This window comes from Geotrypetes seraphini, chromosome 2 (assembly GCF_902459505.1).
Source record: "Geotrypetes seraphini chromosome 2, aGeoSer1.1, whole genome shotgun sequence".
Classification (NCBI taxonomy): domain Eukaryota; kingdom Metazoa; phylum Chordata; class Amphibia; order Gymnophiona; family Dermophiidae; genus Geotrypetes; species Geotrypetes seraphini.
The window spans coordinates 252,516,477-252,530,058 of NC_047085.1; the positions used below are offsets into that span (position 1 = coordinate 252,516,477).

The 13,582-nt window shown below is 40.7% G+C and overlaps 1 protein-coding gene across 5 annotated transcripts in view; it reads left to right on the forward strand.

Moving 5' to 3' along the window:
• The window catches only part of LOC117353437, a 117,877-nt gene that overhangs the window by 36,189 nt on the left and 68,106 nt on the right, over positions 1-13,582 (forward strand). For all 5 annotated transcript variants that reach the window (XM_033929369.1, XM_033929371.1, XM_033929368.1 and 2 more), the window contains exon 3: positions 3,096-3,176. In XM_033929369.1, coding sequence (XP_033785260.1) covers positions 3,096-3,176 — 81 coding nt within the window. The remainder of the gene's footprint in view (positions 1-3,095; positions 3,177-13,582) is intronic.

Sequence of the window (13,582 nt, forward strand, 5' to 3'; positions counted from 1 at the left end):
GGAAAAGATATATAAGGGATATGGTACTCATGAAGGCCCTTACTACAGCCCAATTAAATAAGGGTTTGGGTACTGCAGATAGATGGGAGATGTTGGAACCTATTTAAAAAGCAGTGATGTATGGGAAGTTTGGAGGGAGAGTGGGGTCTGTGGGTTAATGGGGAGTTGTTATCTCATTGTGAGTATGGCTAGATTCAGTTTTATGGGGAGCACATCAAGGTTGTGTTGTGTTTTGATTGTTTTTTGTAGAAACCTCTCTTTTCAATAAAAAAAATGTTTTTAATGGTGCTGCTACTGAATATATGTATCTAAGATGCCTGGACATGCACAATGTTATAATGATGTCATTAAAAAAAGAATTCACTCATCCAGGTTCCATTGGTATTTTACAAAATACCAAATGCAGAACCTTTTGTAAAATACACATAAAAAAATGCAGAAGCACATGTATATTTATTTATTTTGTTTTCTAACCCATTTTCCCTAAAGAGTTCAGAACATGGGTTACAGGTTAAACATCATTTACCTCGATTTTCAAAAGGCTTTCGACAAGGTGCCACATGAAAGGCTGCTTAGGAAGCTGTGGAATCACGGGGTGGGAGGGGATGTGCACAGATGGATCGAGCACTGGTTGTCGGGTAGACTGCAGAGGGTCGGAGTAAAGGGACAATATTCTGACTGGCGGGGAGTCACAAGCGGTGTGCCACAGGGATCGGTGCTGGGGCCGTTACTCTTCAACATATTTATCAATGACCTGGAAAAGGATGCAAAGTGCGAGGTTATAAAATTTGCAGACGATACTAAACTGTGCGGCAGAGTTAGGTCCAGGGAGGAGTGTGAGGACCTACAAAGGGACCTGGACAAACTGGAAGACTGGGCAAACAAATGGCAAATGTGCTTTAACGTGGAAAAATGCAAGGTCATGCATATAGGGAAAAAGAACCCATTGTTCAACTACAAATTGGGGGGGGCATTGTTGGGAGACAGCAGTCTTGAGAGAGACTTGGGTGTGATGGTGGATGAATCACTGAAGCCATCTGCACAGTGCGCAGCAGCCTCGAAAAAAGCCAACAGGATGCTGGGCATCATAAAGAGGGGCATAACAACCAGGACGCGGGAAGTCATCATGCCATTGTATCGAGCGATGGTGCGTCCGCATCTGGAATACTGCGTTCAATATTGGTCGCCGTACCTCAAAAAGGACATGGCGGTACTTGAGAGAGTCCAAAGGAGAGCAACGAAACTGGTAAGAGGGCTGGAACACTGCCCATACGCTGAGAGGTTGGATAGGCTGGGACTCTTCTCTCTGGAAAAAAGGAGGCTCAGGGGAGATATGATAGAGACCTTCAAGATCATGAGGGGCATAGAGAGGGTGGATAGGGACAGATTCTTCAGGCTGAAGGGGACAACAGGTACGAGGGGGCATTCGGAGAAACTGAAGGGAGATAGGTTCAAAACAAATGCAAGGAAGTTTTTTTTCACGCAAAGGGTCGTGGACACTTGGAATGCGCTACCGGAGGAAGTGATCAGGCAGAGTACGGTACAGGGATTCAAACAGGGATTGGACGAATTCCTGAGGGATAAAGGGATCGTGGGATACTGAGGGAGGAGCTGGGATGTAACACAAGTATAGAAAGCTAATAAGTATAGAAACCCAACCAGGTCGTGCATGCGCAAGACCGGAGGGTTAGGACTTCGATGGGAAGATGGGACTTCAATGGGAAGCCAAGGAGGCAGGGGAGCCCCTTCTGGTGATTCAGACAGGTCGTGACCTGTTTGGGCCGCCGCGGGAGCGGACTGCCGGGCAGGATGGACCTATGGTCTGACCCGGCGGAGGCACTGCTTATGTTCTTATGTTCTTATATGTGAATGTACAGTTAACAGGTTACGATGTGACATAGATTCGGTACAAATTTTACAATACAAGTTTTTATCCTAACATGACACATACTGGGGATCCTAGTACCAATGAACATTTCTTTGTAATCCTTTGGTAATGGCCAGGAGAGTAGGGTGAAGAGGTATGTTTTTATTGCTTTCCTAAAGTTCAAGAGTCCTTCAAGGGATCTGATCTGTGGGACCAGTTAATTCCAGTGGCTTTATATGAAATGGAAGTAGGAACATCGTTTGACAGTTTGCAGTTGAAGGGCACGGCCGGGGGGGGGGGGGGGGGGCGATTTGAGGCGTATTTCATCCTGGGAACAGAGGGACCTGTTCGGCATGTACAGAGGAAGCTTGGTCATCACGTATGCAAGGATCTGAATGCTAGCATCAGGCCCTTGACACAATGTGGGGCTAAGGGCAGCCAGTGAGCCGCCAATAGAGTCTGGGAGACAGGGTTGCGGTCATGGAGGTTTTTTTAGAAGTCTGATTTGCTGCATTTTGTACATGCTGGAGACGTTGCAGTAATCCATGCAGGAGAGTACTAAAGCATAGAATAGTTGGGTGAAGTCAGACTCTGAAAAGTAGTTCATTATTTTTCAGAGTTGTCGCAGGTAGTAAAATGAGGAAGATACCACCTGAGAGATATGGTTGGAGAGTGACAGGTTGAAGTCAAGGAGTATTCCTAGGCTGCGTACTTGGTCTTTTGCAGTTTTGATAGTCAAGTCTTACACTTGCACAAAAAGAACAGCACCAAATTGGCATTTTCCATGCCACATGTAAGTGGCAATTTTGATAGTTCCAACTAACCACCAGTGTAGCCAGTCCCATTTTTAAAACCTATATATCTATGTACTGCCAGTTTAAGTAGTGTTCATAATTTTTTGAGGCAGAAAAAAACAGGAGATTAAGAGAACTTTTTTTCATAATGGTTTATGTAAAGCCCTGGATGAAACAACCAATAAATGTCTTTGAGCAGGTGCAAAACTCAACAGGGAACTTTCTAAATAAAGATCCCTATATAAGATGAAGAATACACTAGTACACTCATATAGTACCATTGTGTTAGCTAACAGGGTTACTCCTTTAGCTCACAAAGAGCCAGAAGTATTAAACATTCACCCAAAGCCACAAGATGGAGAAGAGAAAAAACTCAAGCACATCTGTCCTAGAGTAACTCGTAAGGTCAGTGAAATGTTATTTTTTTCTGACAGATGGGACAGCAGCCGGCTCTCCTAATACAAATGATTCCAGTAGCTCAGACTCCGAATGCTGCTCTGCAAAAGGATCCCCAGGTATGTCTCAAACATTGGTCTTTGATGTAGGGATTGTAGCTTTCATTATTGATTGTTGGATTAAAGCCCGTTTCATATTAGCCTAGCGTGAAGGGATCCTGCCTCAAAGTGGACAGAGAGCTAAGCCTATCTGATCTTCTTTATCCTTCCTGGCTGATGTGAACCTGGAAGAACAGATTATGGCAAAGGGAGAGCCAAAGTAGAAATAGCAGCGCCACAGAGACAGCAGTGCACACCGACTTGAGTATCCCTGTGGTGACCCCTCCTCCTCTTCTGCCAGGGTTAGAAACATGATGGCAGATAAAAGCCAAATGGCCCATCCAGTCTGCCCATCTGCAGTAACCATTATCTCTTCCTCTCTCTAAGAGATCTCAAGTGCCTATCCCAGGCTTTCTTGAATTCAGACACAGTTTCTGTCTCCACCACTTCTTCCGGGAGACTGTTCCATGCATCTACCACCCTTTCTGTAAAAAAAAATTTCCTTACTAAAAAACAAACCACAGAAAGGAAAGAAACGCCAGTATCAAAAGAAAAGTTCCAGCGATAGCACACATACACCCAACCAACCCAACCCAATTTTTAGTTTTATATACAGATTCATCCTTCACAAGAGGGGCTCGACTTGGTTAACTAAATTTCCTAAATTCAGCTAGAGAGTAAAGATAAATTCTACTCCAAATATTAACTTGGAACAGAAGAATTGATCAGAGATTTTTGAAATGAGTTTTTAACATTGTCTGAAAAGTTGATAATTGAGAAAGTAACCTGATCTAATCTAATCTAATCCTTAGGTTTGTATACCGCATCATCTCCTCTCTGATGGAAGCTCATTCTAAATTTTTGCAGATAGAAAAGCAAAAGATTTGCAAAAATTGGATGTATACACATACAATCATTCAATCTTAAAAAAAAAAGTCACTAGAAACAAATAGAATTAATATCTCAGTCTGTCTCTCAGGCGACAGCCTACTGGTGCCTAAGTTGACCACCCCTACTTTTCAGTAGACATTGTTAGGCATAAGTTTGCATCTGGACAGGCGTCGCATGGATATCTGTGCACAACTTCAATGTTGTTTTTTAAAAAATTATTTATTTATAAGTTTTCAAATTACATATTCAAGATTAACTTGTACAGAAAGCAAATTCAAGACATGAAAAATAAAGTACTATGCTACTATAATTACAAAGAAATTTATAGCTTAAATGTAGCTCAAGTCCTCAAATAAAATCCAAGATGTAAATAATAGCGAGAATAAAGAAAACTATCTAAAGAAAACTATGGTAGGTTAGCAGAGATACGGGCATCTATCATTGAGCACCCTCCATTTGTGATAGTGACAAAAATGTTGTCAGTTGGAAGGGCTCAAAGAAAACAAATTTTTGTGCTTTATAATATATTATACATTTGCATGGATGATGAAGAAAAAATGTAGCCCCCAAAGCCAAGACACCAGGTTTCATTAACAAAAATTCTTTCTCATGTCTTTATCTCTCACGTGCTATGTCTGGGAACATTTGTACTTTAAGACCCCAAAATTCTCCTTGCTTATTCTTGAAATACATTCTCAACAGCTAAGGGCTCCTTTTACAAAGCCGCGCTAGGGCCTTAACGCACGGAATACAGCATGCTAAATTGCCGCATGTGCTAGCCGCTACCGCCTCCTTTGAGCAGGCGGTAGATTTTCGGCTAGCACGCGCTAATACGGTGTGTGCGCTAAAACTGCTAGCGCGCCTTTGTAAAAGGAGCTCTAAGTTTTATCTAGTGTAAGAGCAACTGTCAGAATCAAAGTGGCAGAAATAGCTACTTTCCTATCAGAAACCTCTAATAAAACTGATAAGTTCATTGGGTCCTGATTCACTTCTTGATTATTATTTTGAACCTTACTTGGAAGGTAGTAAACTTGTGTGAATGGAGGTAATGAAGCCTCAGGGACCTCCAGTATTTTCATCAAGTAACATTTCAACATTTCCCTAGGAGTTATTGTGTTAATCCTAAGGAAATTAATCAGTCTAAGATTATTATTTCTGGAAGCATTTTCAAGTGATTTGAGTTTTCTTCTTAAGTTTGTATTATCTTTGATTAGCGTCCCTTGTGCTTTGTTTTGAAGATTTTATTTCTTGTTGCAAGTTTTCTACTGCAATTTTAGAATCGCCAGTCTTTTGCTTAAAGTTAGTAATATCATAATGTGGACTAAGACACGGTTGATAATTGCCTATGTTTGTGTTCTCTTTATTGAGTTTGCTGTGGTCGTTCATGAATATTTGTTATTAATGTATTGTAACAAATAATTAAATAAAGAATTAAAAAAAAAAAAAAAAAGTTAGTAATATCTTTATCATGCTCTTTTAATCTCCCTTCTATCTGTTGAAATTGAGGGTTAATGGTCTTAGCTAAGTTAGCCACCATATCCCACAAGGCATCTAACGTTACTTTGCGGGGCTTTTGAAGTTAAGGACTTTGCAAATGTAAAGTACTTTGCTCACTCACTGGAAAGTCTTCTCGTCGCAGTTCTGGCTAGGCAGATCTAATCCCGAATGTTGTCAAGTCCTCCATATCTATGTTCAGGCTCCCTTGTAAAAGCATCAGGGGAGGGAGGGAGTGGGGATAGGGTGCAAAGCCTGGCAGGGGAGGAAGAGGGCTGGGGGCAGAAGCTGGCAGGGCAGGATACCCAAATATAAACTCTCGGTTTATATTCGAGTTAACCTTTTTTCCCCCCCCCCCTTTTTAGGAGGAAAAAGGTTACCTCAGTTTATATTCAGATTGGTTTGTATTCAAGTATTTATGGTATTTAATCAAATTTGATCATGCTCTGATCACTGTTACCAAGTGGCCCCCAACACCATTACCTCTTGCACCAAATCCTGCATTGAGATGGAACTGTCCAAAGATCAAAAGGTTTTGACACTAAGACCTCCTTTTATGAAACTGCAATAGCCGCGCTGAATGGCCCGTGCTGCTCCCGATGCTCATTGAGTTCCTATGAGCGTTGGGAGCAGCGCGGACCATTCAGCGCGGCTCCCCGCATTAGAAACTGCTATTGCATTTTTATAAAAGAGGGGGTAAGTCTGGGCCCATTTGGAACCCTTGGGTTAATAAAAAAACCCAAAACAAAACGCAGGTGGAGACCTGGTAGACATAAGCTCTGATGAGTTTGTTTGGAAAACATGTCTTATTGCTAAAAGACACACAAAAATCTGTGGGAACGGACAATGAACACTCCACAGTAGATCACTGATGTAAAAAGGTCTTGTTTATTCCAATAAAGGACATACACAAACTGTGCACCCGACACAGCACTGTGCTTCGGCGACTAAAACCGCCTGCATCAGGGGGTCACTGTAGTATTGTAATCCACAGATAATAAACAAGACCTTTTTACATCAGTGATCTACTGTGGAGTGTTCATTGTCCGTTCCCACAGTTTTTTGTGTGATTTTGAACCTGTTGGACTTTTGGTGTTTCTTGCTAAAAGACACATCAATAATACTTCTCACTTCTGTATTATAATATTTTGTGAACCATTAGAGGGTGGATATATGAAATGTAACTCCTTCAATCAAGACCTTTCTCTATAATTAGTTTCTTTTGACTACTTTATTGCTAAAAGATGCATTCTTATAAACTAAATATAGAAAAATCCACCAGATCTTATTTTGTGGAGAAAAAAAAAAAGCAAAACTCTATTGAGAGTAGAAAGGATGTCAGTATTGGAAAAAGGGGTACAGCAGTGACTATATTTTTGCAGATATGGGACTCCTTTGTTGGATTGTTGGCAAAAAAGTTATAACATAGGCCCTCTTTTACTAAGGTGCGCTAATCACTAATGCGTGCATATTAGTCTATGGACACGTTAGCGTTTAGCTCGCGCTAATCGGTTAGCATACCTTAGTAAAAGAAGGGAATAGTGTACTCCTTTTTTTGAGCACTACTTTCCTATTATATATATTGAAGTTCCATTTTCTTTTTTTTCGTACATCTTCCTTCCATTCCCTCTTTACTCCTGTTACAAATACGAGGGAGTGCTGAAAAGCTCTCAACCCAACCAAGAAGAGAATGATGTGGATGTGGTTCAGTCAATGATCTGAAACAATGTCAAAACATAGAATTTTGTTTCTGCAAATTGGCACTTAATGAAATAAGATAATACTCTTCAGCTACAGTGGCAAAATAACGCTCAGAATTTAAGAAGTTGGTCGGTTGGGCTGAGAACTTTTCAGCACCCCCTCGTGTTGTACACCGCATTGATATTATTTATGAAATGAGGTATATCAAACAACAATAAAACTTGAGAATTTGAGGGGAGTTTATTAAGAGAAAATGTGACTATAATTTCAAAATGAATATCTGGCTTTGTTAGATGGATATTACTGTATAGTAGATTCAGGGTTGTACACACTGATAATTTGAATAAAGATATTGAGCGAACTGGTATAGTGGGAGTGTTAGTCCATTTTTCAAGGTAATATAAAAAAATAAAACAAAAATAAAGATAATAATAATTTATTTTCTTGTATACCGCCCCACCAACAGTTCTAGGCGGTTCACATTAAAAAAACCTGAAACATATCAGCGAAAAATACAATTTCAAAAGTACTCTACAACATACATCAATCAAATGCAGTATAGTTAAAATACAATTTCAGACTCATTATTATCGGTTAAAACATAGATTAAAAATAATAGAAATAAAAACACCATCAAAAATATAATTAAAAGAATCAGCATTCTTTTTTATCAAATAAGTAAGTTTTAAATAATTTCCTAAATGTAAGGTAAGAATAGGCTTGGGCAATCAACAAACTTATCCGGGAGTTCATCTTCCCTGCCTGATACTCCAATGTCCTGTCCAAAAAAGTCTTAAAACAACAGGCCCTTGGGGTAGGGAAGATGAACATAACAGAGTTTCTGGTACATTTTTTTTAAGTAAGACAATTTCAAGTAAGATACCAAATAAGAGGGTAATAATTCAAAAAGTGCCATTTCAAACATTTTTTTTTTGGGGGGGGGAGTTGTTTTAGGTATTTAATGTTCAACAGTTTTTATTGATGACTTCACAAAAATGCACAATAACAATACATTATATCTCTTGTCATCCATTTTTACATTATCTTGCATGAACTCCCTCCCCCCCACCCACATAAGAGTGATCAGTTATATTGATGACAGCAGAAATACAACAAGACAGAAAATGTGATGACACAGAATTTCAGCTAGTTTCATATTCCAATGATCACTTTTCCCCCTACCTTTATGTGCTATCTGTTGATGTTCAACAAATTTATTGATGATCATTTAAAACAGTGCAACCAGAAGGATCATAATAATATGCAGTAGTAGCACATATTAAACAAATCATGGATCCACATTATGGTCAGGGCAAGATAGCTATCAGCTGATAAAATAAATATAATTGGAACATCAGCTCTGTCCTTTCACCCTATCCCTATACAAAACCATGTTATAAATAAAATATGTAGAGTTCCAAGGCCCTGGGTTCTTATAAGCCCTGGAGAACATTATTCACTCGCTGGCACTTCGGCTGCCCTCTCCTGCCTCTCCGGCTGCCCTCTCCTGCCCCTTCGGTTGCCCTTTCCTGCCCAGTCATTCGCAAATGGAAAATACTGCAGATGACCGGGACTGCGAATCGCCATCTGCGAATTCGCAGGGGAGCACTGTATTCTGGAGTGAATTGTCACCGGTGATGAGACATGGGTGCATCACAGAACAAAAGACAAAGCGTGATGAAGCAAAGGAAGTGGTGCTCACCTGGCTTCGGGAGCAGCTAAAACACTTCTTCTTTGTAGGAATGCAGAAGCTAGTTGAACGATACAACAAATGTGTCATCTTGCATGTGGAAAAATTAATATGTTCAGTTGCTCACAGTTACTTCTATTAAAGCCATTAAATGTATTTTACCTTTACTTTATGATTTACCCTCGTATATTTGACACCTGGGCTGATCATTTTTAATACCTACTCTATGTAAAAAATTATTTTTAATAATAATCCATTGGTCTCACAATAAAGGTTCAATTAGGTAAAGGCAGCATTTTAAACACTGCAATGGAGAGCATTGCACCCTTTGGTGTGCGATTATACCCACCTTTCTAGAGCACATGGGTTCCAATCTAGAATAGATTATTTGCTAACTAGTTTTTTAGCCCGTTACATTAACGGGTGCTAGAAACATGTGTCCCTGCACCCCCTGTCCAGCAGTAGCCCTTCCTTACTTTTACCTCCCCCCCTATCCAGCAGCACCCCTTCCCTGCTTTCCCTGTCCAGCAGTAGCCCTTCTCCCTTACTTTTACCTCCCCCCTGTCCAGTAGTACCCCTTCTCCCTTGGGGCTTTTACTAGGCTGGTCCGCATCACATTATTGAAGTGGGCCAGCCTAGCAAATTCCCTGCGGCTGCTTGATGAAACCGCGGCTGCTGCCGCTGCTGGTCCGGGGGTGAGAAGAAGAGGCATCCCAGCAGCGTAGTCAGAAGGCAGTCAGCCGGCATCAGAGATCGGGGCAGGAAATCAGCTGAGTCAGTCACTGCGCATGCACAGGCACGGAGTCACGGATCTCGGAGATTGAAGTGCGCACGCGCACTAAGGGTTTTATTATAGTGGATAGATCATGATACTTATTGCAGAACAATGGAGGCTGTTATAGGCCCGACGATCATTTCAGATCATGCCCCAGTTTGGCTTGAGCTCCGGGATTTATAAATTTTAACAATTGACAATCTTTCAAGTAAAAATAAAAAATCCAAAACAGTCTGCAACCAAAAACATATCAATACAATGAACATCATTGTCTTCTCATTATTTTTCAGGAAATAAGAATAACTGCAGGCTGTAGTTAGTCCACCATATATGTGGAGATGGAGCTGAAATTTAACATCAACAAAACTAAAGCTGAAATTTAACATCAACATAGGATAACTAAAGATGAGGCTAGACAGAGTCACTGCACTTTTGGTGGCGATGTCTTGCCTGGCTTCGCACCATGGATATGTACCCAAATCTTCAAGATTGCCTAGCTAACATCCCATGCGCTTATCTGACCATGAGAAATCCTTTGCTTCCATAATCAGGCCAAAGCCAAAGCCTTCCACTGCCAAGGGTTATAGGCCTACTCCATCCTACCAGAGGCATTTTCCTCAGAAGGCAAACCCCTTATTCAAGGCCGCCTCCTAAGAAACCACTGCAGCAGCAATAACGACAGCAAAAACCTCAGACTTCTGCTGTACCTAAAGCCTCTCAGTTTTTTTTACCATCTTAATATGGAGCATAACCTCAATCGTTCTGCCTCTGTCCTCTCCTCTTCCCATTGGGGATCATCTCCTTCATTTTTACCAGCGATGGAAACTCATTACATCTGACCTCTGGGTCCTCACAATACTCAGAGAAGGTTACTTTCTTCATTTCATCCAGGTTCCACCAGATCTTCCCCCAAGAGAGTATCCTTCCAGTTCGTCGCAGACCACAATTCTTCTTCAGGAAGCTCAAGCTCTGCTTCATCTCCATGCCATCAAGGAAGTTCCCCTGGAACAGCAGAGCAGGGGGTTTTACTCCCATTACTTCCTAGTTCCGAAGAAGATGGGGGATCTGTGACCTATATTGGATCTCAGAGCTCTCAACAAATTTCTTGGCAGAGAAAAATTTTGGATGTTGTCTCTAGCATCCTTGTATCCCCTTCTAGATCAGAATGATTGGTTATGCTCACTGAATCTAAAAGAGGCTTGCACTCACGTTCATCCAGCCTCTCGGAAATTCCTCAGATTTCAGGTGGGAAATCATCATTTTCAATACAGAGTGCTACCCTTCGGCCTGGCATCATCTCCCAGAGTGTTCACCAAGTGCCTCGTAGTAGTAGCAGCAGCTCTGTGCAACCATGGTCCTCAGGTTTTCCCGTGCCTGGACGACTGGCTCATCAAAGATTCAACATCTCAGGGGGTTATTAGAGCGACTCAATGGACTACTTGGTTCCTCCAAAGTTTGGGGTTTGGAATCAACTTTCTGAAATTCCAGCTACAGCCCTCTCAGACTCTGCAGTTCATCAGAGTTGTACTGGACACCGTGCAACTCAGAGCATTCCTTCCTCAACAACGTCAGGATGCTCTTATTCGACTTTGTTACAAAGTATCATCTCTCACTTCACTCTCAGCGAGACACATGATGGTTTTCCTAGGTCACATAGCCTCTATAGTTCACGTGATTCCTGTTGTCAGACTTCACTTCAGAATTTCTCAATGGACCCTAGCATCTCAATGGGCGCAGCATATTACAGTGACTCCTTCATTGAGACAGTCTCTCCACTGGTGGATGCTCTCTTCCAATCTCTCCAGAGGTTTACTGTTTCAAACGCCCCTTCATCAGAAGGTCCTCACCACAGATTCCTCGACCTATGCTTGGGGGGCTCATCTCGATGGTCTCCGTACTCAAGGCCATTGGTCCATCACAGATCGTCAGTGTCATATAAATCTGTTGGAACTCAGAGCGATCTTCAATGCTCTCAAAGCTTTTCAGCATCTTCTTCACGATCAAGTAGTCCTCATTCGTACAGACAATCAAGTTGCCATGTATTACGTCTACAAGCAGGGAGGAACAGGATCTCTCCCTCTCTGACAGGAAGCTCAAAAGGTGTAGAATTGGGCAATCCGTCACAACATCTTTTTGAAAGTGGTCTACATTCAAGGAGAGAAAAACTGTCTGGCAGACAAATTGAGTCATTATCTACAACCTCACGAATGGACACTCAATTCCTCGCCTCTCCATCACACTTTTTCTCAGTGGGGGACTCCTCAGAGAGATCTGTTTGCGTCTCCCCATAAAAACAAACTGCCTCACTTCTGTTCCAGGATATTCTCTCCTTACCATCTGGAGGCAGATGCGTTTCTTCTGGAATGGATGAATCAGTTTCTGTATGCATTTCTTCCATTCTCTCTCATTCTCAAAACTCTTGTCAAACTCAAACAAGAACTTGCCACCATGATTCTGATAGCTCCTCAGTGGCCCAGGCAACCTTGGTTCTCCCTTCTACTTCAACTCAGCAGTTTTTCCGTTTCTACTTACACACAGTCAGGGATCTCTACTTCATCCCAACCTGCAGTCTCTACACCTAACAGCTTGGTACCTCTCAATGTAGCTGCCACTCTCCAGTTCTCTCAATCTGTCAAGGACATTTTAGAGGCTTCTAGAAAGCCTACCACTAGGCAATGTTACAACCAGAAATGTACTAGATTTTCCGCTTGGTGCACCATTCAAGTTTCAAGTTTATTCGAAATTTGATGAATCGCTTATACATAAAATACTAAGTGATTTACATTAAAATCCAAATTTGAACATACGTTAAAATACAAAATAATAATAACAAATAAAATATTAAGCGAATTACTATAAAATCCAAATTTGAACATATGTTAAGATTCAAGGTAATAATAATAATAAATCCAAAAAAAGGGGGTTTGACCTACAGACCAACAGACTCAACTGGATGGAAGGGAACAGGGATTCAGGTTACAATATTAATCATTTTAAAAAGAGAGAAACACGAAAGGAAAAAACATTAGGAAGGGTGTTTTTTGTGTTGTTTTTTTTATAAAGGACTGTTGCACTGCAATTATTCCATATAGGAGGTAAACGCATCTTTAAACAGAAGGGTTTTTAAATTAATTTTAAAACGGCTAATATCTTTTTCGTCTCTAATATATTGGGGGAGAGAATTCCAGGTTTGAGGGGCTACTACTGAAAATATATCGTATCGTCTTGTGCCGATCACTTTCAAAGAAGGGACTACCAAAAGACCTTGGCTTGATGAGCGAAGGGAGCGAGAAGAGTTGTATGGAATGAGTACCCTGTTTATGAATTGCGGTTCGTTTGTGGATAAAGTTTTAAATACCAAAAGTAAAATTTTGAAGATGATGCAATGATTGATGGGAAGCCTATGTGAGGCAACCAGAAAGGTCATATTTTTTCCCGTTGTGAATTAATTTAACGGCAAGATTTTGAATAATCTGTAGCCATTTCTTTTCTTTTTGGATAATGTTTAGTAGTAATGAGTTACAATAGTCTAGCTTAGAGATGATAAGTGAATGTATAAGTATATTAAGGGATTTTGGTTCCAAGAACTTAGAGATGGAACGGATTTGACGTATGCGATAAAAACAGGATTTGACTATGCTACCTATGTGCTCGTGATAAGAGAGATTTTCATCAATAATGACTCCTAATAATTTTAATGATGAAACAATGTTAATAGGAGTGTTATTGATGTTGAAAGTAGAGCACAACTGTATTCCTTGTTTGTGTGAAAAGAGCATGGCTTTTGTTTTATTAATGTTTAATGATAATCTATTGGAATTCAACCAATTTTTGATTGTTTCTAATTTCTGATTAATCTGATGTATGTCTTCTAAT